This window comes from Corvus cornix, chromosome 18, assembly GCF_000738735.6.
Source record: "Corvus cornix cornix isolate S_Up_H32 chromosome 18, ASM73873v5, whole genome shotgun sequence".
Taxonomy (NCBI): Eukaryota; Metazoa; Chordata; class Aves; order Passeriformes; family Corvidae; genus Corvus; species Corvus cornix.
Genome location: NC_046347.1, coordinates 5,734,833 through 5,762,646, shown reverse-complemented (window position 1 = coordinate 5,762,646; position 27,814 = coordinate 5,734,833). Strand labels below are relative to the sequence as shown.

At 58.4% G+C, this 27,814-nt stretch overlaps 2 protein-coding genes and 1 long non-coding RNA gene across 5 annotated transcripts; all 3 read right to left on the bottom strand.

Annotated features, from left to right (window-relative positions):
• Window positions 1-680: 680 nt before the first annotated feature.
• On the bottom strand, window positions 681-7,612 carry LOC109145721. Its single transcript, XR_002047378.3, has 2 exons — window positions 2,539-7,612; window positions 681-1,644 (listed from the first exon to the last, which is right to left on the bottom strand). It is a non-coding gene; the product is annotated as an uncharacterized LOC109145721 (long non-coding RNA).
• A 305-nt stretch (window positions 7,613-7,917) lies between these two features.
• Window positions 7,918-19,338, bottom strand: SPATA20 (spermatogenesis associated 20). Of its 3 annotated transcripts, none has more exons than XM_039562247.1 (16): window positions 19,261-19,338; window positions 17,763-17,900; window positions 17,610-17,674; window positions 17,092-17,246; window positions 16,734-16,877; window positions 16,282-16,483; window positions 16,053-16,183; window positions 15,855-15,959; window positions 15,274-15,348; window positions 14,850-15,062; window positions 14,501-14,693; window positions 13,627-13,795; window positions 13,004-13,212; window positions 12,700-12,899; window positions 12,499-12,579; window positions 7,918-8,417 (listed from the first exon to the last, which is right to left on the bottom strand). In XM_039562247.1, the coding sequence occupies exons 2-16, from the start codon at window positions 17,870-17,872 to the stop codon at window positions 8,247-8,249; spliced, it is 2,223 nt and encodes a 740-aa protein (XP_039418181.1). In that variant the 5' UTR covers window positions 17,873-17,900; window positions 19,261-19,338; the 3' UTR covers window positions 7,918-8,246. The 3 variants fall into 3 exon arrangements, with proteins under 3 accessions (XP_039418181.1, XP_039418179.1, XP_039418180.1); XM_039562245.1 differs by lacking the exon at window positions 19,261-19,338 and adding an exon at window positions 18,756-18,821; XM_039562246.1 differs by lacking the exon at window positions 19,261-19,338 and adding an exon at window positions 18,260-18,709.
• An 87-nt stretch (window positions 19,339-19,425) lies between these two features.
• Window positions 19,426-27,665, bottom strand: EPN3 (epsin 3). Its single transcript, XM_039562248.1, is given in 11 exon segments — window positions 19,426-20,473; window positions 20,476-20,511; window positions 20,655-20,876; window positions 21,262-21,363; window positions 22,241-22,552; window positions 22,802-22,886; window positions 22,979-23,086; window positions 23,371-23,454; window positions 25,039-25,157; window positions 25,514-26,169; window positions 27,515-27,665. Coding segments are annotated over 10 exon segments (1,920 nt in total). The 5' UTR covers window positions 26,085-26,169; window positions 27,515-27,665; the 3' UTR covers window positions 19,426-20,192.
• Window positions 27,666-27,814: the final 149 nt, after the last annotated feature.

Here is a 27,814-nt window from a genome sequence, read left to right as displayed (position 1 = left end):
TGCACATCAGGCCTGGCGATGGCACTCAGCCACCCTCAGAACAGCAAGTCCCAAGACCTTCCCCAAGAGCCACCTTCCCACAGTACCCAGGTCCTGCCTGCTTAGGACAGACACAACTCACCCTTGGGGGGACAAGCCACCACCCAAAAATCACCCAGGGCTTACTCCCACCATGGGCCTGACCCATTTCAGCACCTGAGTGCCCGGCTGTGACAGCCCTGACCCAGCCCCAGCAGGGAGCAGTGGTGCTTTAGTCCACACCCAACCCCATGTGCATCCCCACTCAAGCAGCAGCACAGTGGAGACATGAGCCTGGCTTTATTTCAGCACAGTTCGGTCCTGGCCCTCCAAGGCCAGATCCCTCCCAGCTCTGGAGCTGCCCCTGCCCTTCTCCTGCCCCAGTTCCTGCCCGTAATAGTGTGAGCAGACCCAGAGCACTTGCACACACAGAGAAGCCAGCAATGAATGGGAACATATTAATACTCCCCTAACCAACAGAGGGGAGTTAATGACATCAAACTGGTTTGCTGTTGTTGGTTTTGATTATAATTTTTTTAAGCTCTGGCTTCTATCTGTCATTACTGTTATATTTCATAACCAGGGAGAAATCTGAATGAAGTTAATACCTGCGGAGTGCGGTGCAGAATATTCATGTACTGTGAACAAGAATGAGGCAAATGTGAATCTTTATTACCAGTGGAGGTTGTTAAATATTTTATTTTCTGTTTGAGACACGCTGTGACACATGAAACTCAATTAGAATATAACTAAACTCCACTCTAAATTATAGATAAATGACAACAAATGAAGGGGAGCAGCTCGAGCTCCCCAGTGCACAGCCTGGGGGAACGAGGGGGACAACTTTGAGAGAAGAGGGCAGCCCCCTCAAGACACCTCCATCCCAGCAAGCAACAACACAGCAACGTGTTTCCTCTGCAGGGCTGATTTTTGCCCTAAGACATCCTGAAGGAGACCCTCAGGGAGGCAGGATGGATCCCATTTCCCTGAAAACCAGCTCATGCATTCACCTGAAACAGCCCCCTCCCAATGCACCACAAGAACTCCTGAGCCCCCTGTGCCTGGCAATAAAAACCACAGCAAAAAAGGAAAGACAGATGTTAAGGAGAAATATATATCAAGGGCCAAAGGCTGCACTGGTGCCGTGTTATGGAAATGCTGGGGTTTTCTATCCCTTAGCTCATCAAAGCCAAGCTAAGGACATGGTCAGGGATGGAAAATTAGAGGCTGAAAGGCCTTTGGGGTTAATTCTGTAATTGTTTGTTCTGGGAGATGCTCATCATCACTGGAGAGGTTGCGTGGACTGAGTGAGTTGTAAGTGGCTGCTGCTGGGATCAAGCAGAGCCTCTGAGCAACATCCACAGGGATATTTCTGTGGGTGGACAGAACACACAGGCAGGCAGGCATGCTCTTAACCCAGACAGGCATTTTCTCCCTGACCCTGCCAAAGTTCCCAGGCTGCTGGGATTCCCCTCGGTGGCCTTGTAAGAGCATCCAGCAGGAGCACCCGGCAGCAGCATCCCGCAGTGTTGCCATGGAGATCGGGCTCAGGAGGAGCCTGGGTGCTACACTCTCCGGGGGGGCTGCAGGACTCCCGCTGCACTGCAGCCCTTCCCCTTGGCTGTCCTGGGAGATAAAAGGGATTTGGGGACTTCATTAGTGCCACAAGGATCTCAGCCAGAAACAAGCGCAGGATCTGTGCTGGCGATCAAAGCCGAGGCCCTTCATTAGTGGCAGCATCCAGGACCATCATTAGCATGTGAGGAGGGAGCCCAGAGCAGCAGGGCAGACCGGAGGATGGGGAGGTGGTGTGGAGAGAGAACAGCACCTTCCTTAGAGGGGTTTTTGCCTGTGCTTCTCAAGTCTCGAAGGACACGGGGCCCTTTCTGTCCCCTCCACCCCACTCCCCTTCGGGGGCTCTGCCAAAGCACTGCAGTCACAGGGACGCTGACACTGAACCTCTGCCCTGCACTGACCTGGGTTAACCCAGCCGTGCTCAGTGCTTTCCCTCCCCGGGGTGTGTTTCCAGCCTGATTACCTCCTGATTTTGTCTACTATCTCCTTTTGCTCTGCCTCACTGCCTCTGCCTGCCTGCTCCCAGCACAGGGTCCTCCTCCTCTGCCTCCCTCCTCCCAGACTGGGCTCTCCCTGAGCTCCTCGCCAGTGCTGGCCACAGAAAGCAAAGCAAGAACCCTTCCCCTGCCAGAGTTTAGCCCCTGGTGAAGCCTGCCCATGGGCTGAAGGGTTTCCAAACACCAGGGGGACACCTACTCTTGCCAGGGCACATCCCATCCCCATGGGTTTGCTCCATCAATGCTCAGGCTGCAGCTTCACACTACAACCAGGACCCCTCCAGCACTTCTGTCTTTGTAGATCCCTTCTAAATTAGATTCTTCTCTCTATTACCTCTACCAACCCCTCAGGAGATGGGAAATAGCTTTATCTCCATCTTTTTTCCCTTCAATTTCTATTTGTTCACCAAAACATGGATTTCCTTTATTTTCTTAGAGATAAACACACCTGTTCTGGCAGCATCCCAGAGGCAGCACATCCACAGCACGTGGTGGGGGTAGCAGCTTCCACAGCCCGCAGCAGCTGATGGAACCTTCATTCACAGCCACTAAGACACGAGTTTTAAAGCACAAGATGGTGAGCAAGAGAAGCCAAGAGGTGTAGAAATCTGTGCACTGTTGGCACCCTGAGCAGGCTCCCAGGAGGGATGAGAGGGTCACCCACGGGAGCAGGGCCTGATCCAAAGGCAAGACCTGAGAGTCACTCAGGCAGCCCCAGAGGGACAGGGATCCCTTGCTCCATCCCATCCCAGCTGAGGCACCATGCCACTGCCATCTGACCAGGGGTGACATCAGTGCCACTGCACCCAGCGCCCTGCCTCTACCCAGGGCCCCGTGACTAATTTGGGATGCAGGGGCCATTTTTAATATGCTGCTATAAATATTCATGGACTGTCAGCTATGAAAAAGGACCCTGCCTCGTGCCCTGCTGCCAGGCCAGGAGGCAGCAACACGAGGGAGACAGACCAACCCTCAGTGGTGCCACGGGAGCACAGAAACCCCAGAGGTCACCGGGACATGCCCAGTTTCCATGCCGCTGTGAGGATGCCCGGTGGGTGCACACCTTGCAGGTGGCCCAAGCCAGCTCGTATCCAAATTGTGGTTGAACATCAAACCGGTTTCCCGGCGGCCCCAGGAGAGCGAGGGAGAGCGCACCGGCACTGGCCCCGGCGGGGGCCGGCTGTCAAAGCCGTGCCTCGGATCCCGCAGAGCCGCAGCTCTCGCCTGTCACGGCAGCCTCCGGTCTGCTGAGCTGCACGAACGCGATGAAAGCCTTGTGCTGAGTCGCAGTTCTGCCGTTCTGGCGTGCACCGCCCCGGGGATCGCCCGCCACCCGCTCCCATGTCCCCACCGCTCCCTCCCAGCCCCACAGCGCTCAGGCAGCACCGCTGCCCCAGCCCCAAAAGCATCATCCCACAGGGATGTGCAACCTCATTTCTGCATTTCTGAATACCTATCGATTCCTCCTTTATTCTCTTCACCCCGTATCGATCCAGTTTAGCTTCTGTGACTCAAACTAAATTAGCTGCCGTTAATCCACGGATAATTGCAGCGAGCCCAGCTCTGCCTGTCCCAGATTCATGGGTGTCAGGGACGGGGAGGAGAGTGCTGGGTCACACAGGGACATTCAGGTTTCTTCTCTGTGGGTAAAAACCCCAAACAAGCCAGCGGGCATCAGCCCAGAGGCACCAGGGAAGTTGCCTCAGGACATCCATGCTGCAGCCAGAAACCTAGTTTCTATGGCTGGGAGTTGCTATTCCAGCAGGAGATTTGCCCCCAAAATCTGGGCATTGCCTCTCAGCTCTGGCTTCCTCCAAGCCTCAGCATTCCTGATGTGGGTTTTAGTTGCAGGTGATATCATGAAATATTGCTACCTGCTCCTGCCAGGCTGCAGCACACAAGGAGTTAATTCCAAATTCCACTCGGCCATGGGGAGAGGAGCAGCCTCAGCCCTCCTGGAGCCTTGGATAAAACCCCAGATGGAAAGCAGAGCTTGTTCCCCTTTGATTAGCAGCCCAGGCTCCCTGGGAGCCCTCAGCATCTCTCACCTCTAATTTAGCAGCTCACAAAGTGCCGCAGGCAGCGGAGATGCCACTGTCACCTCACCTGCACTGACAGCCTGGCACAGCACCTGGGGACATCCCCACACTCATGGCAAGGCCATCCCTCCACTGCACTTCTGATTCCTCTGTACACCCCCCTCCCACCCAGGCACCCACAAACCTGCACCTTCCTCCCTGGACATCCTCCTCCACCCTTCTGTAGAGCCTCCAAAATAAACATTTAATTTTGATTTAATGCAACAGTTACCACAGTCAGTAAATACCAAAACTATATTAAAGGAGGATTAATGGCCATGTAATGGCCAAGTGTCCATTGCATAACCCTTAATTGGTGTCGATGGCCTCCAGCCATCCCTCCCCATCCCTCCCTGCCTTCCCAGCCATGGCATGCCCTTTACAAATGGATGGGGTTGCTGCAGCTGCCAGGCAGGAATGGGAGACTTCCAAGTGTTCAACTGCTCCGAAGCATCGGCCCGTGGGTGCAGAGCCTGTTCGGAGCAGCTGAGAATCGCATGGGGATGATGGTCCCCAAAACACCTTGGCCAGTGCACCTGGCAAAGGCAGCCAGCCTGGGGAGAGCTGCGAGCTCCCCTGCACAGCTCTGGAGCACACAGGGGGCTCTGGGAGAGGCCAGGCAGGGCACATGCTCTAGGGCCGTGCAGAGGTGATGTAGGGTTTGGGTAGAAATGGCCAGGACACACTTTTGTGGGAGGGGAAAGCAGCAGCTGAGCCACAGGGGATACCCCCCCAGAGTCCCTACAGCACAGCCTGGCTGTGTCCCCTTGGTCCCTGGCACTCATCTGCATGGAAAGTCAGTTTAAAAAGAAAGAAGCACATTTTGAGCAAGTGTCGGCCAGCCTCAGCTGCAAATTCACTTGTCAGGGATATTGGAATTAGTTGGAGCTGGATGGTGTGAACATCTGTGCAAGGCAAATGCTGGGGCAGGGAGGGGCAGCAGGAGCTGCTGAGCCCCCCAGCCCCCTCCACTGCCTGCAGATGCTCCATGGGATGCCAGAGGAGGGTTGGTGCAACCTGACACATACCCCCACCCACCTCCTGCTGCAAGGGGACCGCAGCAAGCACCCCAAATTACCCAGGAGAGGAGGCTGGAATTGAGGGGATTCACCATGGCAGCTTGCTGGCTGCACATTCCCTCTGGGTGAACACTGGAGTTACTGGGCTCAACGGCACAGGACTGACTTGGAGGGACTCCTCATACCAGCCCCACATCTCCTGCCCCCCTGCCCCTGCCTGGTGTAGGCTCCCCTAATATTTTGGGGCATTATGGAGCCTCTCCATCACTTTCAGAGCAACCACTGAGCAGCACTTCCCAACCTCCTCCTGCAGCACCCCCAGCTACCAAAACCTGCCTGCTCATGCCCAAAATAACCCTCAGGCAGGAGCTAATCAGCCACTCAGGCATAAGCAGATCAGTGCTCAGGTGTTGACTACTTGGCCACCCAAGCATGGGGCAATGGGGTGCTCAGCCGTGCCAGACCTGGGTGCTCATGTGTGAGTGAACCACGTGCCCAGGTTAAAAAACCTCAGTATTTTGCCTGATATACCTTCTCAAAGGCTGGCACACCCAAACTGCACCCCTCCATGTGTTTTGGACAGGGGTATTGACATAGGAGCAGGGTTGGATCCAGGCTTGGGACACCCTTCTCCATCCCCCCTCTCCCGCAGATGCAGCATCCCCCACAACAGCGTTCAAAGCCCATTTCCCATTGATGTCACATCAATGCCACAGGAGATAAAAGCTGAGAAATCCAGAACCAGTGCTGGGTTTTCCAGGGAATATTAATTAGAGGGAAAGCCTCATTAGCACAGCGAGGGTGGCTGCTGGCGCTGCCTCCCCCTCACCCCACATGTCCCAGACCCCCCAAAGGGGCACGGTGGGTGTCCCATGCCTTGGTGGTCTGAGCAATGGGGTGCCCTGCACATCCCCCAATGTAAGTGTTAAATGTTAAAGCAGGTGTTTAAATTAAAGACACCAAGGGAAAACCTGTTTCTCCCCATCCACAGCTGCTGGGGCTCCCAGGGGAGCCTGGAGTCCCCAGGCAGGAGGAAGCCCCCTGTGCCCTCTGGAGCAGCCTGACGGCAAACCCAAGTGGCTGTGGGCAAAAAGCAGCACATCAATTATGTGATGTGTTTTTGGAGAGCTTTTTTGACAGCTCTGCAGCTGGAAAGGAGCAGAGGGAGTACAGGATGCTGCCTCCAGCCACCCTGAGCCTCTGCACTGATGGAGAAAGCCCTTGCATCTGCCACCAAAGGGAATGTGGGAAGGGATCGGGAAAATAGACACTCTGAAGTGGCACAGGACCCCTGAGCCTGGAGATCCCATTCCACCATCCTCCTGAGAGCCTGGGCAGCACCCACCAGCCCTGTCTCCTGGTAACTGCCCCAGAAAAGAATCCTCGCAGCAAAACAGCATTTGCCATGAAATCAGAGGGCTGGTGACAGGAAAGGGATGACAGGACAGGACAAGAAGCACCAGTGGGAGGGTTTAACCATGGCCACCAGAAGAGCAGCACCCCTGGGTGCCCCAGCACCAAGCCAAGGGGTACCAAGGGGTCCAGAAGGGGGGCTGCAGTAGAACTCAAGCAAAGCCACCCCTGCTAAGGCCATAAAGCCCAGAGGTGGCCCTGGGGACAAGGCAGAGTGTGGGAAGCACAGACCATGGCCACCAGCCCCCAGGGACAGCAGCAAGGCAGAGGCACTGGGAGGACAGAGGTGCCACAACAGCAGTTATTCATCAACAATAACTTCTCATTCTTTTTTGTTGTGTTTATTTTTTACCGAGAGGTGAACCCAATTCATCCTGACAGAGGTTCACAGCAAAGCTCTGCCTGGGGGCTGCTCACAGAGATGCCAACAAGCAACATGGTGTGGGAGGAAAGGACCCTGTGTCTGTGCCACAGGGGGCTGGTGGGCACCAAAAGGGGCTCAGCACGTCACCCCAGCCCCGTGCCACCCCGGGGACAGCTGGCATTGTGGCATCTGAGACACGTGGGCTTCCACACTGGCACTCAGCACCAGCCCTGCTCTCCCGGCAGACACAAACCAACTCGCTCCGAGCACTCCTGAGGATGGGTGTCAAATCAATCCCCACAGCAGAGATGCCAAGTTAAAAAAAAAAAAAAAAAAAAAAAAAAAGGCAAAAAACCCCAGAGGAAAGCAGGCAGCCATCTGCCAAACCAGCAGTTTTCAGCTGGATTTCCAGAAACACTTCAGCTTTTAAAAGCAAGAGAAGAGAGAAAACAAAATCCCTCCTCTTCCACAAGCATAGAAAGCATTCAGATGAAGTGCAAAATTCCAATTTGACTTCAAAGGCATTTCTCCTGGCTAGTTACCCCCAAATCCTGGCACAACCCACTGGAAAGACAGTGGGCAGTGCCATTTTGCTGCCAGATGACAGCACCCAGCCAGCTGAGATGTGGGGTGCCGTGCTGGGGGAGCCCAGGGTGTCAGAGGGATGCTGAAAACCTGGTACTCACCCATTTGGAAGCAGGGAGGACAAGGAGGGAAGGTGGGGGGGAAAAGGAGAATAAAGCTTTCATCAGTTGTAATCAGCAGGGTTTTTTCATGCACTACATATTAAGTTAATGTATGTTACAATCTTCTCTGTAATGGAAAAATACCACAGCTGTCGTAGCCAGTAACGCTTTCAAGAGCACTTGACTCCCAAGTCATCCAGGTGCTTTTGACAGTGTTACCCTGGGTTGCTATAGGAACCCTAACAGTTTTCCCATCTGACTTCTCCATTAACACTGGGATTTATATTTAATTTGTTTTCCTTTTCCCCAGCAAGAAGAGGCAAGAAGCAAGTGTGAGTGCAGGGGCAGGAGTTGTTCCTCAGTGGGTGTCTCCTGGCCATGCCAAAAACAGCACCCAGGACCACAGTCAGTTGTGCTGAGATGCTGCTGGAGCACGAGTGCAAGCAGACACCAACCTGCTGCAGGTGGGGAAGGGCACAGCCCCACTGCACTGCCAGGAACCATCTGGAATGGCAATCAGGGTGCCTCTACTACGGGGTTCTCCCATGTTCCCAAGCCAGTCTGTCCCCTTCCTGCAGGCAGCAGGACTGAGGGGCTCATGGGCTGAGCATCCCACGCAGCTCCTGGACAGAGGTGACAGGCAGGGAGCAGGTAAAGTTGCTGCAGATGTAGGCGGTGGCTTTCCCGTCCTTCCTCTCCAGGGATGAAAGGAAAGGCAGCTGGCGGTAGAGGAACCCAGCGCTGTCTCCATCTGCGACCATCAGCACCTGCCCAGAGAAGGAGCTGTGAGGGCCAGAGAGCACAGCCAGCACCAGCCAGCTGGTCCTTCCTGCCCCACTGACATGCTGAGGGCTGGCAGTGTCCCCCCCCACTCTTCCCAAAATGGGGAGAGGACAGGGAGTTGAAGGGACCCACTCCAGCCCTCTGCCGGAGTCCCCCAGCAGTCAGATCCCAGTGCAGGAAGAAGCGTGATGGAGATGTGGCAGCTTTGCCTCCCTTAACCACTGGACACTTGGCAGCCAGGATGAAGCACAGGGATCAGCACATCCCAGTGATGCCATGAAGATTTTTGCCTTTTCTTTTATAGCCCTGTTACACCTTTTTACAACTTCTGTATTCCTAGTGCTTTTTGCCTACATTCTTGGACTTGTTTGTCAAGCTGAGAGACTCAACATCTTAGAGGCTTTGTAGTTAGGGATCAGTGTGCCCCAGACCCCAAGGTCCTCTCCAGAACATATTCTGTAAACCAAGATAGAACCATCCAGGGGAAGGTTCCTTGGGGAGGGGGGCTCACTTGAGCCTCTCATTGGGGAATCTTGGATAGATCTGCTAATTAGTAAAACCTATAAGGTCATACCCGATGTTGGGGGGATATATAGGCTCGGTGGGGTGCATCTCGATGCATATGACCTGGACGTGTACACTTAAGGATCCTTAAAATAAATACCAAGGTAAAATCCCTTTTCCCCTTCTAACCATGTATGACTCTTGATTTTAAGACCAGGAAAAGGCATCACCAGCACAGCCAGCTCCTTGGGGACACCTGCCCAGCCCAGGGACAGCCCCAGGGGCAGCCCCAGGAACAGCTGCAGCACTGCCCCACCCTACCTGCAGCTCATCCTCCTGCCCTCCCCACGCTTCCCAAAACAACTCAGGCAGCAATGAGCTGGTCAGGGGCTCTCCCAGCTCACACGGCAGCACCAGCCAGGGGTGATGACCGGGCTGCCAGGATAATTAGCTCTTCTGAAAGGAAAAATGTTTGTTAAAGCCTCAGGGCTTGCAGGCTAATCAGGAGAAAGGCCAGGAGCTGTCAGCAAGCCTCGTGCCGACACAGATGCAAAGGGTGAGCAAAGGTCTGGCCCTTCCAAGGCACAGAGGGAACATCCTGCTGCTGGAGCACACAGCTCTCCCTTGCCCACCCCAATCCCAGCCCTGCATGCGCCTCCCGAGCACGGACACACTCACAACACGTCCCTGCTACTCACACCAATGCCACCAAGGGATGCTGACACCAAATGCTGCCTCTCACAGCACACATCTCCCACCACAGCATCCTCTACACCAGGGCCAGCAGAAGACCCAGCACTGACATCCAGGGACACCCATACAGCTTCACTCATGCCTGGCAGGGGCTGCCCTTGTGTCCCATGGGGGGCATCACATCCCCAAGTCCCTGCCCCGGATAGTGGCTGCTGCAGTCCTGTCCCGTCCCCCATCACCCCACATCTGCTTGACCCAGCTCTGGCTCAGCCTGTCTCCCTGCCTGCCTTCTGCTCCCCCCCCAACTTCCTCCCCCTTCGCCTTTGTCTGGAATTAATTCCAGGAGTGATTAATTACCAATTCATGTCCAATCTGAAATTCATTATTCATTTTTCTCACAAGCTCCCCAAGGTCCTCTCACGGGGCCAGGATGAAGGCGAGCGGCAGGCGAGCGCTCTGCAGCCAAGGAGATAATGGGATCCTTCATAATTACCCTGAAGACCATTAACAGGGCAGGGATCTATACCAGGAGCTGGGATCCAGCCCCAGAGCAGGGACCCAACCCTCTCTGCTCCCAGCACCAGGACACCCTGGGAACAGCTATCAGCATCACCCCCACTTGCATCCCCACAGAGCTGCTTGCAGCAAAGGGCTCCTCCAGACCCAGGGTCCATTTAAAATCACGACCTCAATGCCATTTTATCATCAGCATCTCATTACAGCAAGGATTTCAGGGTGAGGTTTGTAAGGAATTAATTAGGGGAACGACCTAATTAATTGTGTTCCTGCACGCAAGCCTGGCCCCCAGCACCCTGCAGGCACAGAGGGAGTGAGGGCGCAGGGGACACAGGAATGTTCCCCCAACTCCTTGGCAAAGGCAATTCCCAAACCAGCCATGTCCCTGGAGCAGGTGACCCAGGGCTGCTCTGCTTAGGGCAGCTTCCCGTGGTGGGGAAGGAGATCTGGGGAGCAGCTGGAGGGGGATGGAGGCAGGTGGGAACAGGAGCACGCTCATGTCTGTGTGATGCAGCATGGAAAGAGGGACGGCTGCTGGGAGGCAGTGGGCTGCTCCCAAAGGTAGTGCAACTCTCTGAGAAGTGGGATTCTCCCCCCTTCCTCCCATCAGCCCTGCAAGGTGAGGAGCCATTGCTACTGGCCAGAGATGATGCTCCTAACCATTCCTGCACACTCATGCTTGGAGAAGGGGAGATATGTGTCCACAGCTCTTCTGGGGGAGAGCTTTTCCCTCCTGCCACAATTCTTCATCCAGGAAACAAACCCAAGCTGGAACAGCTTCAGCTGCATCCCATCATTGCAACATGAGGAACACACAAGGGCCAAGCAGGGCTAGACTCCCACCCTGCCTGCTGCCAGCCTCCAGCTGCAGCCTCTTGCATGCCCCTCCAAGCAGCCCTGGGCAGGCGCGACCCCGGCTTCACTCCCCCATGGAAATATCCATCCAGAATACCCTGCCCTCATCTTCCTCCCTTCCCCAAGGAATGCAAAGGCTTGGGAGCAAAAGACCCTCCCCTGGGGAAGGAGCATCCCCACCAGCCAGGCTTGTTACCAGCTTGGCAGGAGGGAGCCAGACTGCAGGGAAGGAGAGGACACGGCCGTGTATTTGTTCTGCTCCAGACCCCAAAGCTGCCAGTGTGGGCTCAGGGGACCAAGGGCTGAACCAGCTGGGGCAGAGGGTTGTTAACAGTGGTGCTGGGCTCCTGCAAACCGGGTCACCCAGTGTAATCCTCCAAAGGGACAGAAAAGAGTGTGGGAACAGAGGACTCACACACAAAAGAGGCACCTGCATGGAATGAGGGAGCTGCTGGACAGGTGATGGCAGAGGAAGGACAGGGAGCTGTGTGCCCTACTCATGCTCCTGGGAATGTGTCCCTCCTCCAGTGCTGGCATTAAACATTGCTGGGCACACAGGCAGAGGGTCAGGGGTGACACCCCTGTCGGCTGAGCTAATGTGAGGACAGAGCAGAGGCTCCTGTGCTGATGGCTCAGCCCTCCCCAGTTCATCCTAGCTGGTGTTACAGAGGGAAAGTGATGCTTTGGCCTCAGCTCCCCACATACACACCAGTCCCTGGCACCAGGACCCAACGGCCAGGGATGAATCCAGTCCAAACACTGAGCCCCCTCACTCACAGCCCAGTCCTATTTCCCTCAGCTCCACAGCTTTGCTGAGGTCAAAGCCATTATCCCCAAGGCAGGGTCACTGCCCACCAAACCTGATGGTCACCAGCTGCTGTGCTGCCCTTCCCTGCCAGCTCCAGATACAGCCAACAACTCCAGCCCCTCTGTGGGATGCACTGACACATCTCAAAGCAGGGATAAGGACAAGCAGAGCCAGGCAGGAACCCCAATACACAGCAACAGCTGCTAAATGGGAGAAAAGCTTTGGGAAAAGCCAGCCTGTCCCAGCTGGTGGTACCCAGAACTGGACTGAGGTACTGCCTCATCCCTTCCAAGGATGCAAGGGTGTCTCCAGGCAGCAGGTGACCCAGACACTGACTGGATCTGCACAGGACATGACGCATCCACACTGGGCATGACACATTCACACAGGAGTGAAAGGTTCCCCTTGGGAAAGCACTGGGCTCAGGCTGAGAGCAGTGTAAACAGCCAGCAGCAGTAACAACCACTGCTGCAGCCACTTCTGGGCTGGGCTGCCCATGCTCTGTGCAGGGGCTCAGCCCTGGCCCTGCTGGCTGTGCTTAGATACAAAAAGGACAGGATGCTTCCCAGAAGAGAGGCAGAACAGAGGAGGAGGACAGAAGCAACAGCTGCACTGGGAGAAAGGATGCAGCACCAGCAGTGCAGGCAGCAGAGGCCAGGGAAGGGCTGGCAGGCAGGGGGCACCTCTACCTTGTTTGGGCTGAAGACGGAGCGGACGCAGTGCAGCATCTCTTTGGTATCTTCTCCTTGGGGGTCCCCACAGATGACGACCTGTCCAGGGAGAGGGTGGGTGGCAGGAGGGAGAAAACAGAGCTGTGACTGCACCCACACCATTGCCAGCCCCACTCCCTACAGCAGGTCCTGCAGGGGACACTGAGCCCCAGCCCATACCTGTTTGAGGGTGTGATGGAAGACAGCAGTGGCCCGGGCCATCTCTGGCAGGGTTATTGGGATCTTCTGCAGCCTCTCTGAGAAGGCAGACAAGATCTTCCCAGCTTTTTCCACCCAGTCCATATGACCAGAGTAACAAGCTGCTCGGAGCAGGTTTGTGACAGTGACAGAGTTGGGGGTGGGCTCTGCTCCATCCTGGTCTGCAAGGGACAACAGCTGCCATCAGCCCACTGCCTCACCACCCCACAGCCCTGTCCTCCCACACCACGACCCAAGGAAAGCACGGCCAGGTCCCTGAGCTCACCATCCTTGAGACGCAGGAGCAGGGAGGGATCGCCGGCCTCGGTGGAGAAATAAGCAAAGCCTTTAGGGTCCCAGAAGAGCTTGTCTTGCATGTGCTGGAGATGCAGGGCCCACTCCAGCCAGCCCTGCTCCAGTGATGCTTCATACAGGTCAAAGAGTGCCTGGATGACAAAGACATAGTCCTCCAGGAAGCCCTGGATGGGCACAGCGCTGCAGTGGCAGACAGGGAAGGACAATCAGAATCTCTAAACTGAACAGGTTGGAAAGTTCTCCAACCCAGCAAAGCCCTGCTTACTGGTCTCTGCTACCCAAGGAGATGCCACCAAGCAAAGCAGTGGCTGTGCCACCACACGGCTCAGCCCCAGGGTTCTGTACAGGAGGGAAAGGCAGGGGAAGACACTTGCCAGCATGAAAGATGAGGAACAGGAAAAGGTTTTGACCTCAATTCCTCCTCACTTGCTAGGGGACACTAATCCTTCCTAAACTGCACCAGAGCTCTGTACGAAACAAACAGCCTCTCTCCCTCCCAGTTCAGTCCTGCCTGGAAGAGAGGACAGGGACTGCTGGGGGTTTGGGCAGCACCTGCAGGTGGCCAGTCAAGTCTGTGGACTCTCAGACACTCACCTCTGCTCCACTGAGTTGTCCTTGCCCCGGTAGCAGCTCCGCAGCAGCCTCCCGCTGTCGGGGTCGAAAAGATGTGTCCGCAGAAAGGCAGCTGCCTGTGCAGCCCTGCTCACATATCCCTGCTCAGCCAGGGCAGCCCCAGCCTGGGCAAAGCCTGAGATCATCAGCCCTGCAGAGGCAGAGACACCGGTACAGGTCAGGGAGGGCTCATGGAACTAAGTGAGAGGGTCACTGTCAGTCCTTTGAAGGATGGTCAACATGAAGCTCGTCCTCCCTGATGCCAGCAGGTCTCAGCTCTTCTGCTCGGTTCAAATCACTAACAAAGTCACTTGCTGTCACCAAAGTGACAGGCAGAGTATTGTAAGGCCAGCAAGAGTTGAGCCCTCACTTGTGGGCAGATACAGGGCTCAAGACTATTCCAGTTTGCAGGGTAATTCCAGCCCACGCCAGCTCCAGACCCAAACACCCAGGAATTTACTGCTGGGAACAGCGCCTGGGGTCCTGCAGTTATTCCCTGTGGCAGGACCCCCAGACAGACACAAAGCTGTGATACCCCACCCATGCAGCAGTAGGGATGGGCTCTGTGCCCACCAGGGTTCTGAGTCCCCAACCCAGTCCCCTTCCCCACAGCCCAGCCAGAGGAGCTGGACTGAGCCACGGGAAGAGTTTTGCTGCTCTCTGCTGGCAGCTGGGGAGGGAAATAAAGCTGGAACAGTATCCTGATGCTCCCAAGCCTTGCAGGTGTGGGGCTCCTTCCACACAGCCTACCCAGTGCCTCTGTGGGAGCTCTCCAGTCCCAGCAGGATCTGTTGCTACCAGGCCCTGGTGGGAGTCCAGCCAAGGCCCGTGCCCCCAGAGCAGAGCCACCTCTCACCATTCCACGCCGCCAGCATCTTGGTGTCCAGGTGTGGCCGTGGCCGCTGTGCCCGGGCTGAGGACAGTCTCTGGCGGCATTCCTGCAGGAGGGCACTCAGCCGGCCCGGCTCCAGCCCGAACCGGGCTGCCGTCAGCTCCGGGGAGCAGCGGGCAATGAGGACGTTCTTGCCCTTCAGCTCCTGATGGGGGTCCTGAAGGGAGAGGGAGACACGTTCTGTGAATGCCATCGGGCTTGGGAGGTGTTGGACTCCGAGTGTTTTGGGGCTGCTCTGCCATCCCTCCATGTGTATGGATGCAGGTCCCTCACCAGTGCTCCTGGCACCGGGCAAGTCTCTGCTCTCCCTCACCTTCATGGGGTCCACGTTGCCAGCCTCTTCCACTCCGTAGTGGTGCATGAAGACATCTCCCAAGGTTGTCCCCTCTGTGGCCCCCTCAACAGGGTCAGGAAGGAGAGCCCGGAGCTCCTCGGCTGTCCACACACAGAAAGCTCCTTCTCGCTTCTCTCCAGATGTGGTGGTCGGGTAGGAATCTGCATCTTCTGCACTATAGAAACCTCCTGCCTAGGAAAAAAGCAACAGAGAGGCCCTCCAGCACCAGGACAGCACTTTCAGCCAGCTCCCCATTGCTGCAGGGCTGGCAGTCTGGCTAATGAGCCTCAGCAGTGCTCCAGACTGAGCTCAGCTGGGAGGGAAGGCAGGGAAAAACAGCCCCGAGCCACATGTCAGGGCAGGGTAAGCAGCTCCCTTTGGCTCAGCTCAGGGAAGAGCCTACCTGGTCACTCAGGTCCCGTGAGACATAGAGCAGAATGTCTCGGACAACATCAGCAAAGAATTCATCACCAGAGATCTGAGGGAGGCACGGAGTGAACATCAGTGTTACAAGGGCAGGGGTGAGGCAAGAGACACAGCAAGGTAGGGTGAGAGATTTCAATTTGAAGAGTTAGCAAAGGAGCATTTGAAAGTCCAAGGATTTCAAATGTGGAATGGATTCAGAGTAAGATCTTCAACAGAAATCTACTATCAGTGAATAACTGCTTATCTACAAAGGGCAGTGGAGAGCAATGCTGGAGTCACACCGAGGTCAGAGGCAGCAGCATTGTTTGCTGACTTGCAAAAACCAGCCCAAAGGCTGGTCCCTTCCCCATTATGCTCAAAGCCCCAGGGCTACACTGTCACGGGTTTGTGCAGCACTTGTGGATAAACACCAGGAGATGAAGGGGAGCGCTGGATTGCTCCATGCCCATGGAATGGGCAGTATCTTGGGGAATAGGCTTTGAAGCTGCTCCCCAAACCAGATCTGTCCTGCCCAGCCTGCAGGAGTGGGAGCCCCACAGAGGGATGCCAGAGCTGTACCTGGAAGGCTCTGCTGTACATGGCTGCCAGCTGCCCCTGGTCGTAGAGCATCTTCTCAAAGTGAGGGACATGCCAGTGCTGGTCAGTGGAGTAGCGGTGAAACCCCTGCAGAGACCATGTGGACACGTCTCTACCCCACATCTCCACCCCACACGTCCTGGGCATGGCAGGGGCTTACCCCCAAGGATTTACTCCTACCTGACCAATGTGGTCATGGATGCCCCCATGGGCCATCATCTTGAGGGTGTGCAGAGCCATCTGCAGTGCCCGAGCACCTTCTGGAGTTGTTCGGTGCAGGGCCCAGTACGTGAACAGGAAATTCAAATTCACTGGAACACAGGGAAAAAACAGAAGGCTGTGGGGTGGGCTCTGCCCCCACAACGCTGTCTGCCCCACAGCAGGTCTCAGCAGCAGAGACAAGACTGACCTGGGGTGGGGAACTTGGGGGATTTGGAAAAGCCACCATAGTCTTCATCATAGGATCTAGAGAGCTGCTGGAAACAGGTGTCCATCACCTCTTTGAGTGGTGGGGGCGACTCCTGGCCCTGCACACGGATCTCAGATGTGTATTGCAATGCTTCCAGAATCCTCTGGCTGCTCTCCAACAGGGCATCTTTGTTCTCCTTCCACTAAGATGCAAAGGGAAAAAGATGGTTCTTCTTCTTGCCTTGCACCAGTCCAAACCACACCTCAAGTTCTCAATCACCCTCCCCAAACCAGCTCAAACCCACCTCTAACCCAGCCAAAGCTCTGGCTTGTTCTCTGGACTACTCTTCCTCACAACTGAATCTCCTAACTCAGTCACCCTTCAAGCCCAGACCAATTTCCCTGTGCCCGCCTTGGTTTAGCCCTGCCTGCTACACCATTCCTGCCCCGCACCTGCTCTGCAATCCGGAGCAGCACAGTCCGAAAGCCGACACGATGAACTCCATCCTCAGGAGGGAAATACGTCCCCCCAGCAAAGGGCTTGAGGTCTGGGGTCAGCCAGACACTCATGGGCCAACCACCTCCACCACTGGTGGCCTGAAAGACAAATCATGTGTGCACGAAGGTCACGCAAGAGGCACCTGCAGTGTGCTCTTCCAGCACATCCCAGAGCCTGTGTGCTTCTCTCCACCCTTGTGACCCATCCAGACCACCCCACACACTGGTTCCTCTTGCCTGAGGAACATGACAACAAACAGCACCCTGAAGGAGCCAGTCAAAGCCTCCTGGGCCCCACCTGTGCCTCCCTCACCTGCACGAAGGTCATGTACACTTTGTCCACATCTGGCCGCTCCTCACGATCCACTTTGATGCACACAAAGTGCTCATTCATGATCTCCCCGATCTCCTTGCTCTTGAAGGACTCCTCCTCCATGACATGGCACCAGTGGCAAGTGGAGTAGCCAACTGCAAACAAGGTCAAGTGAGTGAGGAATGGTCCTTTGCAGGGAGCAGGAAACACCTGATGGGGAGAACACTCAGAGCTGGGGAGCCTTGCTACGGGCAACAGCTGCTGCCTCCCTAGAGAAGAGATGGAGGAAAAAAGCCTCCTGGACTCTCCAGCTTTTGCTCCTAAAAGCTGGCCAAGGACCCTGGTCCTGGATGTAGCCCATTTTCAGAGAGAGCTACTCCAGCACGTGGCGCTCTCTTGCTTGGTGGTCATCCACACCTACATGGCTACTCACACACCAGCTCAGGATGCAGCTCAGCTTATCTGATCATCTACTGAACAACACGTGGGAACACAAAATATATCTTGTTTCTGGTTACCTGACAGGAATATCAGCTTGTTTTCTGTCTTTGCTTTATCAAAGGCTTCTTGACCCCAAGGGTACCTGTGCGGGGAAGACAAAAATCCCTCAGCCCCACAGGCACAGGTAGAGGAGGACGAGGAGGAGGGGAAAAGGCTCCCATTGTTCTCACCAATCCACAGGGTTGTGGGCGTGCTGTAGGAGGTACGGGGACTTTTCGTTAATCAGGCGGTTGGTGTGACGAGGGACGCTGGGGGGGCCGGGTGTCCGCACCGTGGCCATGGCTGCGACTCCCGTTAGAAACGTGCACCTGTGACACCAAACAGGCTCAGGGGTTCCCTGCTCACCTCAACAAAGCTCAGCCTCTGGACAGAGCCGTGACAGCCCAAAGCAGCAGCAGCAGCACCCCAGGTCCTGCCGTGCCCCAGGACAGGATGCTGCTCCCCACTATTCACTCCCCACACCAAGGGAACCATTCTCAGCCCCAGCCCCGGGTGCCTCCGCTGGGTCTCAGTCCACCCCAATCCCCTCCAGGAGCTTACAAGTCCCTCCCAGTCACTGGAGGCTCAGAGGAGGTTGTTCTCCAGTTTGGCACACCCCACCCACGGCGCGGTGAAGGGGGCACACCCAACAGCAGTGAGCGCAGGAGCAGCACCTGTGGGGCCTGACCTGCGTGTGCTCAGAGAGAACGATCCCATCCCGTGCCGTGGGTGCGGGCAAGGGGACACAGGCTCTTTATGGTGAGGGGAGTGAGGGGCAGGAGGGGACCAGGGAGACCCCTCTGCTGCCGGGCAGATGCAGGGCCTGGGTGTGGGGGATGCAAGAGGGATGCAGGGCTGGGATGCAGGAGTTGCGAACGGGGGAACAAAGTATGTAAAGTGGTGCCGGGGCTGCGGGAGTGCGAGGAGGATTTAGGGAGGCTACAGAGGGATATGGGGAGGGTGTTGGGGAAGGCAGGAAAAGCGCAAGGGTGCGGAAAGGCTTTAGGAGGGACTCAGGAAGGTGCAGGAAGGATCTAGAGGATATGCAGGAGGGGTACAGGGCGTTGCAGGAGAATTCAGGGGATGCGGGGGGCACAGGAGAGGTGCGGGGAGGATTTGGGGGGTGGCGGGGCACGCAGCCACCGCGCCCGGGGCCGGACCCGCCCCCCCGGCCCCTCCGGTACCTCCGGGCGCAGCGCAGCGGCGCCGCCAACATGGCGGCTGCTCCCCGGGCCCGCCCCAGCGCGGGCCTGGCCACGCCCCAGCGCCACCGCCCTCCCTCGTCACCGGCATGGCCCCGCCCCCTGAGCCGCCCCCGCTCCAATCACCGGCCCCGCCGCGCCCCAGGCCCCGCCCCCTGAGCCACCCCCGCTCCAATCACCGGCCCCCGCCGCGCCCCGGCCCCGCCCCCTGAGCCGCCCCGCTCCAATCACCGGCCCCGCCGCGCCCCCGGCCCCGCCCCCTGAGCCGCCCCCCGCTCCAATCACCGGCCCCGCCGCGCCCCGGCCCCGCCCCCTGAGCCGCAGCCCCGGTCCCGCCGCAGCCCCTTGAGGCCCCCGCCGCGCCCCGGTCCCGCCCCGTTACCGGCCCGTCCCCGTTACCGGCCCGTCCCCGTTACCGACCCGTCCCCGTTACCGACCCGTCCCCGTTACCGGCCCGTTCCCTTACCGGCCCGCCCCCGTTACCGACCCGTCCCCGTTACCGGCCCGTCCCCGCACGGCGAGTCGCTCGGCGCGGTGTGCTGTCTGTATTGTCCCACAGGGCACCCACAGCCGTGCACGGGGCACCCACAGCCGCACACCGGCTCGCTCAGCGCAGTTTATTGTCGCACGGGCACCCACAGCCGCACACCGGGCCGCTCAGCGCAGTTTATTGTCGCACGGGCACCACAGCCGCACACCGGGCCGCTCAGCGCAGTTTATTGTCGCACGGGCACCCCACAGCCGCACACCGGCTCGCTCAGCGCAGTTTATTGTCGCACGGGCACCCACAGCCGCACACCGGGCCGCTCAGCGCAGTTTATTGTCGCACGGGCACCCGCAGCCGCCGTCGCCGCGCCCAAGCCCCGCCGCGCCCCGCCCCGAGAGCGGCGCCCAGCAGCGGGCGGGGGGCGGCGGCGGGACGGGGCCGAGGGGGAGCAGCCGAGGGAGCGCGAACCGCGCAGGGTGGGAGGACCCCCAGCTTCCACCCCGGCCCCGCGCTGCCCCAGATCCCCGCAGGCGCCGAGGCAAAGCCCCGCCACGCCGGGGGTCCATCCCGTGCACCCGCCCGGCCCGGTGAGCGCAGCCCCCGCACGACAGCCCTTCGTAAGGGCTCCGCCATGGCCCCTCACAGGGGAAGGGAGTTCCCTCCTGCCCGTCAAGCAGCGGGGCTCATGCTGGCTGCCCCCCAGCCAGCCCCACCGGGGCCCCCCACAGCGGCCCTCGCAGGGGAAGGGGTCCCCTGTTGCCCATCAAGCACGGGGGCTCATGCTGGCTGCCCCCCATAGTGGGCACGGGGAGGGGCTGGATGGGGGGCACCCTCCCGTGCAGTTTAGCAAACCCCCAAGTCTTAGTGGAAGGAAAGATTGGGGGGGATTGTAACAGCTGGGGAGAGGGTGAGAGTCCACATGTCCAGAGGGTTCAGAGGAAGGGGTTGAGCCCCCCGGGCGCGGACGGCGGGGCCGGGGGGCCGCTCAGCGGCAGTAAAGGCTGCGGCAAGGTGCTGGGGAGTTCGGGAAAGGTGCCAGCCTGAGGAAAGGCACTGGCGGAGGCAGGGAGAGCAGCAGTGGCAGCGGGGACGCTGCTGAGGGGCAGCGGCAGGGACGCGCTGTAGGTCATGGAGTTGGCGGGGTGGCCGGTGGGCAAGCCGGGCACTGGCGAGCTGGTCCGCATCTGATTCAGGGTCGGCTTGGGCTGCTCGAGAGGCTGAAGGGGTTGGTGGGGGACGGCGTGCTCAGACCTGGCAAGGAGAGGATGCGACACGTCAGGGCAGCCAAGCCACCCCCAGCCCTTCTCCTCCTCCTCCTCCTCCTCCTCCTCCTCCCCTGCCCAGCACCTGCCCAGCCCAGGGAAGCCCCTGGCCAGCAGCCCTGCAGCACCTACCCGAGAGAAAGGGGTTGCGGGTCTTGGAGGCCGGAGTAGGTGCGACCAGGGAGTCCAGGTTGACCAGGGAGGAGGCAGCGGGGCCGAGGAAGGCCTCAGGGGTTTTACAGTCCTTCCGCTCCTTGCTGGATTCAGGCAGGGAGTCAGCCAGGTTGGCGAGGTCGAAGCTCTTTGCCCCATCCTGCCTGGTGCTGGGGAACAGGTCACCAAAGGGGTCGGGCTCTGGGATGGAGGGAGGGGAGATGAGACACGTGAGCCAGCCAGGAGGCACCAAGGGTGACAGCATCCTCCCTTGTCACTGCACAGGGTGGCTGGCAACACACCCCAGGTCACAGTGTGATGTGGTGGGGCTGAGCCTGCAGCATGGCCTGCCCACGTATCCCCCAAGCCACCAAAAGAGATAGCAGAGCTGGGGACACGGGTACACGCAGAAACCAGGGCTACTCCCTCAGCTGCGGGGCAGACTGAGGCCACGGCACATGCCCGTGGAAACAAGCTTTGGCCATGCCAGCAAGCAGCTACACACACCCTGGCCAGCCCTAGAACTGCCTCCCTGCCACAGGCAGGGACAGGTCACCGTCCCCACCTGCCCACTCCCAGCTCTTACCCACGGGGCTGCTGGACTTGGCCGAGGAGGGCGGCTGCGAGGGCTCCTGCTCCGGCGGCTCGGGCGGCTTTGCAAACGGGTCAAAAGCGTTCCCCCCTGGAGCTGGGGGGAAGAGGGGACACTCAAGGAGGGGAGCAAGCGGGGAGGTGGGAGGCAGGAGATAGAAGGGCAGGAGAGAGGCAGGGGTGGCTGCCTGCAAGGAGACAGAGAAGAGGGGGTGCAGTGCAGGGCATGGGGTTGGGGGCCAGGAATGTGCACTGAGGAAGGTTCAGATGAGCCAGATCATGGGATCATTGCAGACCAAGACACCCCTACTGCTCTCAGCCATTGCCCCACACGAAGCAGGTCCTTTTCCCAGCCCCAGCAGCGACAGGTGGAGGGGACAGGTCTGCAGGAATGCTTTAGCAACCAGCACTGGCCCCTAGACCAGGTTCTGCAACCCTCACAGGGACCAAAACTGGGGGCAGCACATGCAGGACCTGCATGGGGATGGAGGGAACACCAAGGAGGAACTGAGAGTGACACTGAGCTTTGAAACAACAGGCTGCTCCCACAACTGTTTCCCCATCTGCAACGTGGCACCTGCAACTAGCAACGGTCCTGTCTGGTCCTGGTAGGGTGTACAGGGGTCATTTGGGGTGAGCAAACAGGTATCACTAACGGGACACAGCATCACCCCGCTGTTGGAGGCCTGTGGGGCTGCCATCCTCTCCCATGGGACATCTCTATTAACTGCCGTGTTAATTAAAGCAGCCTATTCTGTACAGAGATAAAGCCTAGAAGTTCCTTGAAGTCTTCAGGATGCTGAGGGGTGAGCAGAGGTCCTGCTGATGGTCAGGAGGGTGGGGAAGGGGTGTTTGGGGAGCTGGTGGAAGGAGGAGGGGGGGAGAACCCAGAAATGCCCACTTGCAGGAGGGTAGTGATGGTCAAGGCTGTCCTCAATCCTCAGCAAAGCCAAAAGGTCCATCGAGCCTCTTACCAGGGGGCGGAGGCTGCTCAGGCACAGCAGCCCAAGGGTCGGGAGCTGGTGTAGAACCGGAGCCCTGGGGGGCTGGGGGGGATGCTGTCCCCCAGGGGTCTGCAGGAGGGAAGCCAGAAGACACGGGCACCTTCCCCCAGGGGTCAGAGGCTGCAGTGGTGCTGGGGGGAAAGTCCCAGGGCCCAGCAGAGGTTTGCTGGGATGAGGCGCTCGCCTGGGAGAGGGGCTCCCCACCAGGATCTGGGACTGGCACCCAGGGATCCGCTGCACCAGTCCAGGCAGACGCCACCGGCTCCACTTTGGGTTTCATATCTGGAAAAAAAAGGGAAACTGTGGGAGAGGGGAACAATGCAGAGCACAGAGGAATGCTGAGTGGTGGGGATGTGGCCAGGGGACCATGGCTTCCATCAGTACCACCTGGGAGAGTAACAGAGTGGGCAGCAGAGGGAGGAGAAAACAGAGGTCCTCACTGTTGAGCTCCTGGGGATTGAGGAGAAACAGAGGCAAGGGACAGCTTTCTGCCACTGTCCCAAATTTTGGCAGCCTGCAAGTTGTCCTCACCTGGCATATCCCACGGGTCAGCAGACGTGTGGCTGGAGGGGGCTGGTGCTGGCCCGAATATATCTGCCAGCTCCAGAATAGAGGACTGCAGACAGAAAGGGAATAAAGAGTTAAGAGGAGCCTGTGGCAGACCTGCAGGATCACCCCTGTGTGGCCACTCTGCCTCCAGTGCTGTACCTGGCTTTTCTTCATCTTATCTTCTTCTTGCTCTTCGTCCCTCCCTGGGGCCGTCTCCTCCACGGGTCTCTGCTGCAGGGAGTTCTCCCCTTGCCAAGTCCTCACTTCCTGTGGGGACAAAGGGTGGGGCCTGTGAGCTCAGCAACCCTGCAGCCAGCACCTTCTCCAGGAGACACACCCAGCACAGGAGCTGCCACCGCATCCCCGAAGTCCCAGCATCCGAGCAGACAGCTCCTCCAGGGCCGGATCCCCCAGGAGAGCACTCAGCAGACAGCCCGGAGCAGCGAAAGCAAAGCGGGCACCGGAGCAAGGTGATGTTTCGGGCTCCGGTGCCACAGAGAGAAGGCCAAGTGCAAGGAGAGCGGAGCGCCAGGACTGTGGGACATGGGTACCTTCTCGTGCTCCTCTTTGCTCAGCGCGAGCGCGAGCTGCAATTGCCTTTCTTCGTCTGTGCTGGAAAGTGGAGGAAGTGGCTTCTGGCAACAGAGGAAATTGGGTGACATTTCAGCTTGCCCTCAGCTCGCAGGACTCCTTGGAAGTTGTCCCTCTCCTTGCTACTGCCGTTCCTGCAGCCCCTTGCCTGCCTGCACAGCATCTGTGCCCATCCAGCTGGCCTTGCCTGCAGACCCCCAGCCCAGTGTCCCTGTGCTCCCTAACCAGCTCCTGCTCAGGTTCCCTGCAGCCCCTGCCCAGCTCCTTCCCCGATCCCATCACCTGCCACTGAATTAAGGCTGGGATGACCCCAAATTAGGCAGCCAGCATATCCCCTGGGAGGCTTCTGGGGACCCTGATGCAATCAGTGAAGGAGAGGGGAAGAATTAGGCATCCCCTTGCCCTGGCGGCCTGCTGGGGAAGAGGGTTTGTGACACTGACCAGCCTCAGTTTGGGATTCCTGCCAGCCCCACACCTAGACCTGAGCGGACTGTGGGGAGAGGCTGTCCCTGTACCACCATGGTGGCCCTGATCACTCCCCCATGACACTTTTCCAGCAGTGTGGGGACTCACTGGGGCTGGGAGTGGGTACCCCCATAGGGGTGTGCGTGTGTTGACAACCATACACGTGTGCACACACATGTGCAGCCCAGATGGACTCCAACAAACAGGCAACACTTTCCAGAGGGTGTTTCTACAGTGCAGCATGAGGAAGCTATAAATACTCCAATTCCAGGACAAAAATAGGGATATACACCCTGTTCTGCCTCCAAAAGAGCCTCCATCGGGCAGGGAAGACTGGCAGCAGCAAGCACCATCTCCAGAGCACATCCCCTGCCCTGGCAGGACTGAGCTCATGGTGCTGAGTGCCAGCTCCAGGGGATGCCCACTGGTCTGGGCATGCAGCTCCTTGGTCCCCATGTCCCTCTGACTTTGTGTACTGGCTGTAACCCACAGGCTTGTCCACGCCGTGCCAGCTGGTTGCCAGTGAGCAAATAATCCATCCCTGGTGGAAAAGGGGCCAGCAGATAGGAGAGGGGACAGCCTGGGGTGGCTTCACACTGGGGACAGCAGCTCACTTACTTGATTCCTCCTGGGGCTATTTCCCAGTGCTCCTTCTAGCCCAGTTTGAAAGGACCAGACAGTGGGAGGGAGCACCTGCCTGCAGTGAGCCCCCAGTCCCAGGGATGCTGCTGGCCCTGCATCCACACAAACCACTGGGCAAGGCTTTGCCTCCTAAAACCTCTGTGGGTAGGCAAGAGAAAGGGGGGAGCTTAGACCAAAAGTCCTTGGCAGAAGAGGGCAGCCAGGTTGGGGGGTGGGGGTTGGGACAAGTCCAGAAGACCCCCCACGTTCACCCTGGGGTCTGGGAGGCTGGACAGACCCCAGCCTGGTGCTGTCCTCTCTGAGAACAGGGAGCAGGGGCAGCCCATGCCTCCATCTGCCTGCTGGCGATTTTGGATGCCAGGCACAATGCGAGCAGCCTGGTGCAGTTGCAGGTACATGCACCAGCCTCAGGCAGCCCCCAAAATCCTGCCTCTTCCCAGGGAACTGACCCACTGTGTTCACAGATAAGGCAAGGCGCCAGGGAGATGCCTCACACCCCAGGACAGGCAGGGCCACTCTACCTTCTCTGCCTCTTCCCGACTCATGGCAAGTGCCAGCTGCAGCTGCAGCTCCTCCTCTCCCGTCGTCTGGGGCCGTGCTTGCTCCAGGTCAGAGGCGAACCGTGGGGATGAGGATGATGCTGGTGATAAAAGAGGAAAAGGGGAAGGAGTGGCATCAGGACTGAGGTATTTTGGGGAGCACACCAGCAGTTTCCAGGCCTCCATCCCAATGCCCAGCCTCCCCAGGAGATGTAGCCACACATCAGAGCTCCCTACCTTGAACAAGCCATGAGTTTAAGGCTGGAGGCACCACCAGCTGCCACTGCTGCTGGCATCCACCACTGGCCCAGCCAAATCTCTGCCCTATGCTGCAGGATGGGCTTCACCACCACCATCCCAAGAGATGCAGAGGAATGACAGGCACCAAGCAGGTGCAAACCAAATGCAACACCTGCCTGCCCTGAGTGAGCCTGAGTGAGCCACCAGTAACACTCACAGTTGAATGAGGAGGGTGAGCCCCGTGCCCGGCCGTAATCTTCACCGTAGGGTGATGCCCGGCGGCCATAGGTGACCTGGTGACTGCCACTGCCCATGCCCTCCAGGGCCATGCGCTCCTTGGTCTGCAGTGCATGTGCCCGCTCCTGCTTCAGCCGCTCCTCGTCCTTCAGCAGCGCCATCACCTGCTTCACCTTCTCCCGGATGTTGATGCCCTGGTCCTTGCCGTCACGGTCCACATACTGGAAGTCCTTCAGCGTCTGGATGGTGTAGAGGTTCTCCCGGCACTGGTGGGTCACCTTCTCGGAGCCAGTTTTGATGAGGTAGTCCAGGAGGGTGAGGGCTTTGTAGACGTGACGCCAGTTCTTGCCGCTGTCGTTCAGCCGCCGCCAGATCATGCCCATGACCTCAGCGAAGGCCACCGTGTTGAAGGTGAGGTCGGCGATCTCTGACATCAGGGAGCTGGGAGGTCCCCAGGGATCATTGGAGGTGGCCTCCCGCACCTTGATCTCTGCCTCCGAGTAGTTGTGCACGATGTTCTTCACCTGCCGGCGCAGCGCCGAGGTCGTCATGGCTGTGTGGTGCCAGAGCCCTGCCAGGGGCAGGCGGGAACGGTGGAGAAGGGATGAGTGAGCACAGCCACAGCCTCACCGGCACCTGCAGCAGGGAACAGTGACACAGAGACCTCAGCATCACCCCAACCAGCGAGACCCCTCCCCAGAGCCCTCGGCTGGCACCAGGGACACTTCTCAAGGTGGATGTGACCATCACAGTGGCATCAGGTGCACCCTGCCGGGCTGCCACAGCTCACTAACCTGGACACACAGGATGTTCAAGGGGAAAAAAATCTCGTAGCAAGTGATACCCAGCACTGCAGAACCACCACAAGTTTTGAGTCTGGATTCAGCAAAATTTAGAGATTTTACCCTGCACTTCTGCTTCTAAAAGTAACCATCTGAAAATGGCAGCTCCCTCCTCCAGATCACGTCTGCCTCAGCTCCACTGTCCTGGCAAAGCTGATTTCAGACCCTCCCGGCCCTTGTGCAGCCAGGAGTTCCCCTGTACCCCCAGATGCACCACCTGCAGCTGCACACAGCCCTGCTTGTCCCAGTTGTCAGCTCAAGGCTCTCAGTGCTGTCAAGGCTGTGTCGTGCAAACCCAAAGCCTCGTCATGAGTCAGAGCCTGTCGCGACTCACTGGTGCTGGCAGATGCTTGGGTGGGTTTTCCCAGCAAATTCGGCAATTTTGCTCCTGCGAGAGGCTGGTGAAGTCAGGGTGCTAACAGCCAGCGCCAGATCAGCCAGCAGGATGGATATTGCAATGCCCCTTTCACCAAAACCCCGAGCTGTCTGAGACTCCTCTGTGCCCAGATGCAGGGCTTGGGCCACATGGGTTGGCATGGCCAGGAGTTGCCCTGGTACCTCCCCACGGGCAATGCCTGTCCTTGGGATGCGCTGCACCAACACAGATATGGTGACGTGGAGCAGTCTGGACCTGTCTTCACGTGAGCCTATCACAACCCTCTGCCCTGCTCCATGCTGGCCCTAAATCCTCACCTTCTCCCCGCATGGTGAGGAGACACTGTTCATCCTCCTTTTGTCAGAGGGCCAAGCCAAGGGAGAGGCAGAGGCTGCCTGGAGCTGCCTTGCCCTTGGCAGGGCCACACCGCAGGGCTGGGGCGCTGAGCTGCTCCTAGAGCCCCCACTGTGGCCATGACAAAACTCACTGGCAATTTCTCCTCCATCCAAGATAACACGTGTGAGCAGAGGAATATCTCCCCCACACAGCAGTCTGCAGACAGCGCTTATCAGTGTCCATCCCACCACCCACCTCGGGTGCCGGTACCTCCCTAGACCGCAGCTGCTATGCCACATCCAGCCCTCTCCCAGCTCGGGACACCGCTCCATCCCACCGGAGCTGGGCCACGGCCATGCTGACGTGCCCACGAGCCACGCAGGGCGCCCACCACGCTCCCACACAACCTGTGCGACCAGTCCAGCACCTCCTGCTCCCGTGGGCCAGCAGCCAGGCGCCCCACGGCTCCGCCAGCAACATCTCCCGTGAGTCAGAGAGGAGCCTGGCACCGCCACGCTCGCGGGCAGACGAAGTTTCTCTCGAGACGCTTCCCTGCACCGATTCCCTTTCGCAATGCAGCCTGTCAGCGTGGCCTTTGGATCCCGCCGGGAGAGCCCGTGGTGCAGACGGCCACGCCGGGAGAGCCCGTGGTGCAGACGGCCACGCCGCTGCCCGCCTGGCACGGAAACGCCTCCGGGACAAGGGCAGCAACACAGCAAAGTCCTCT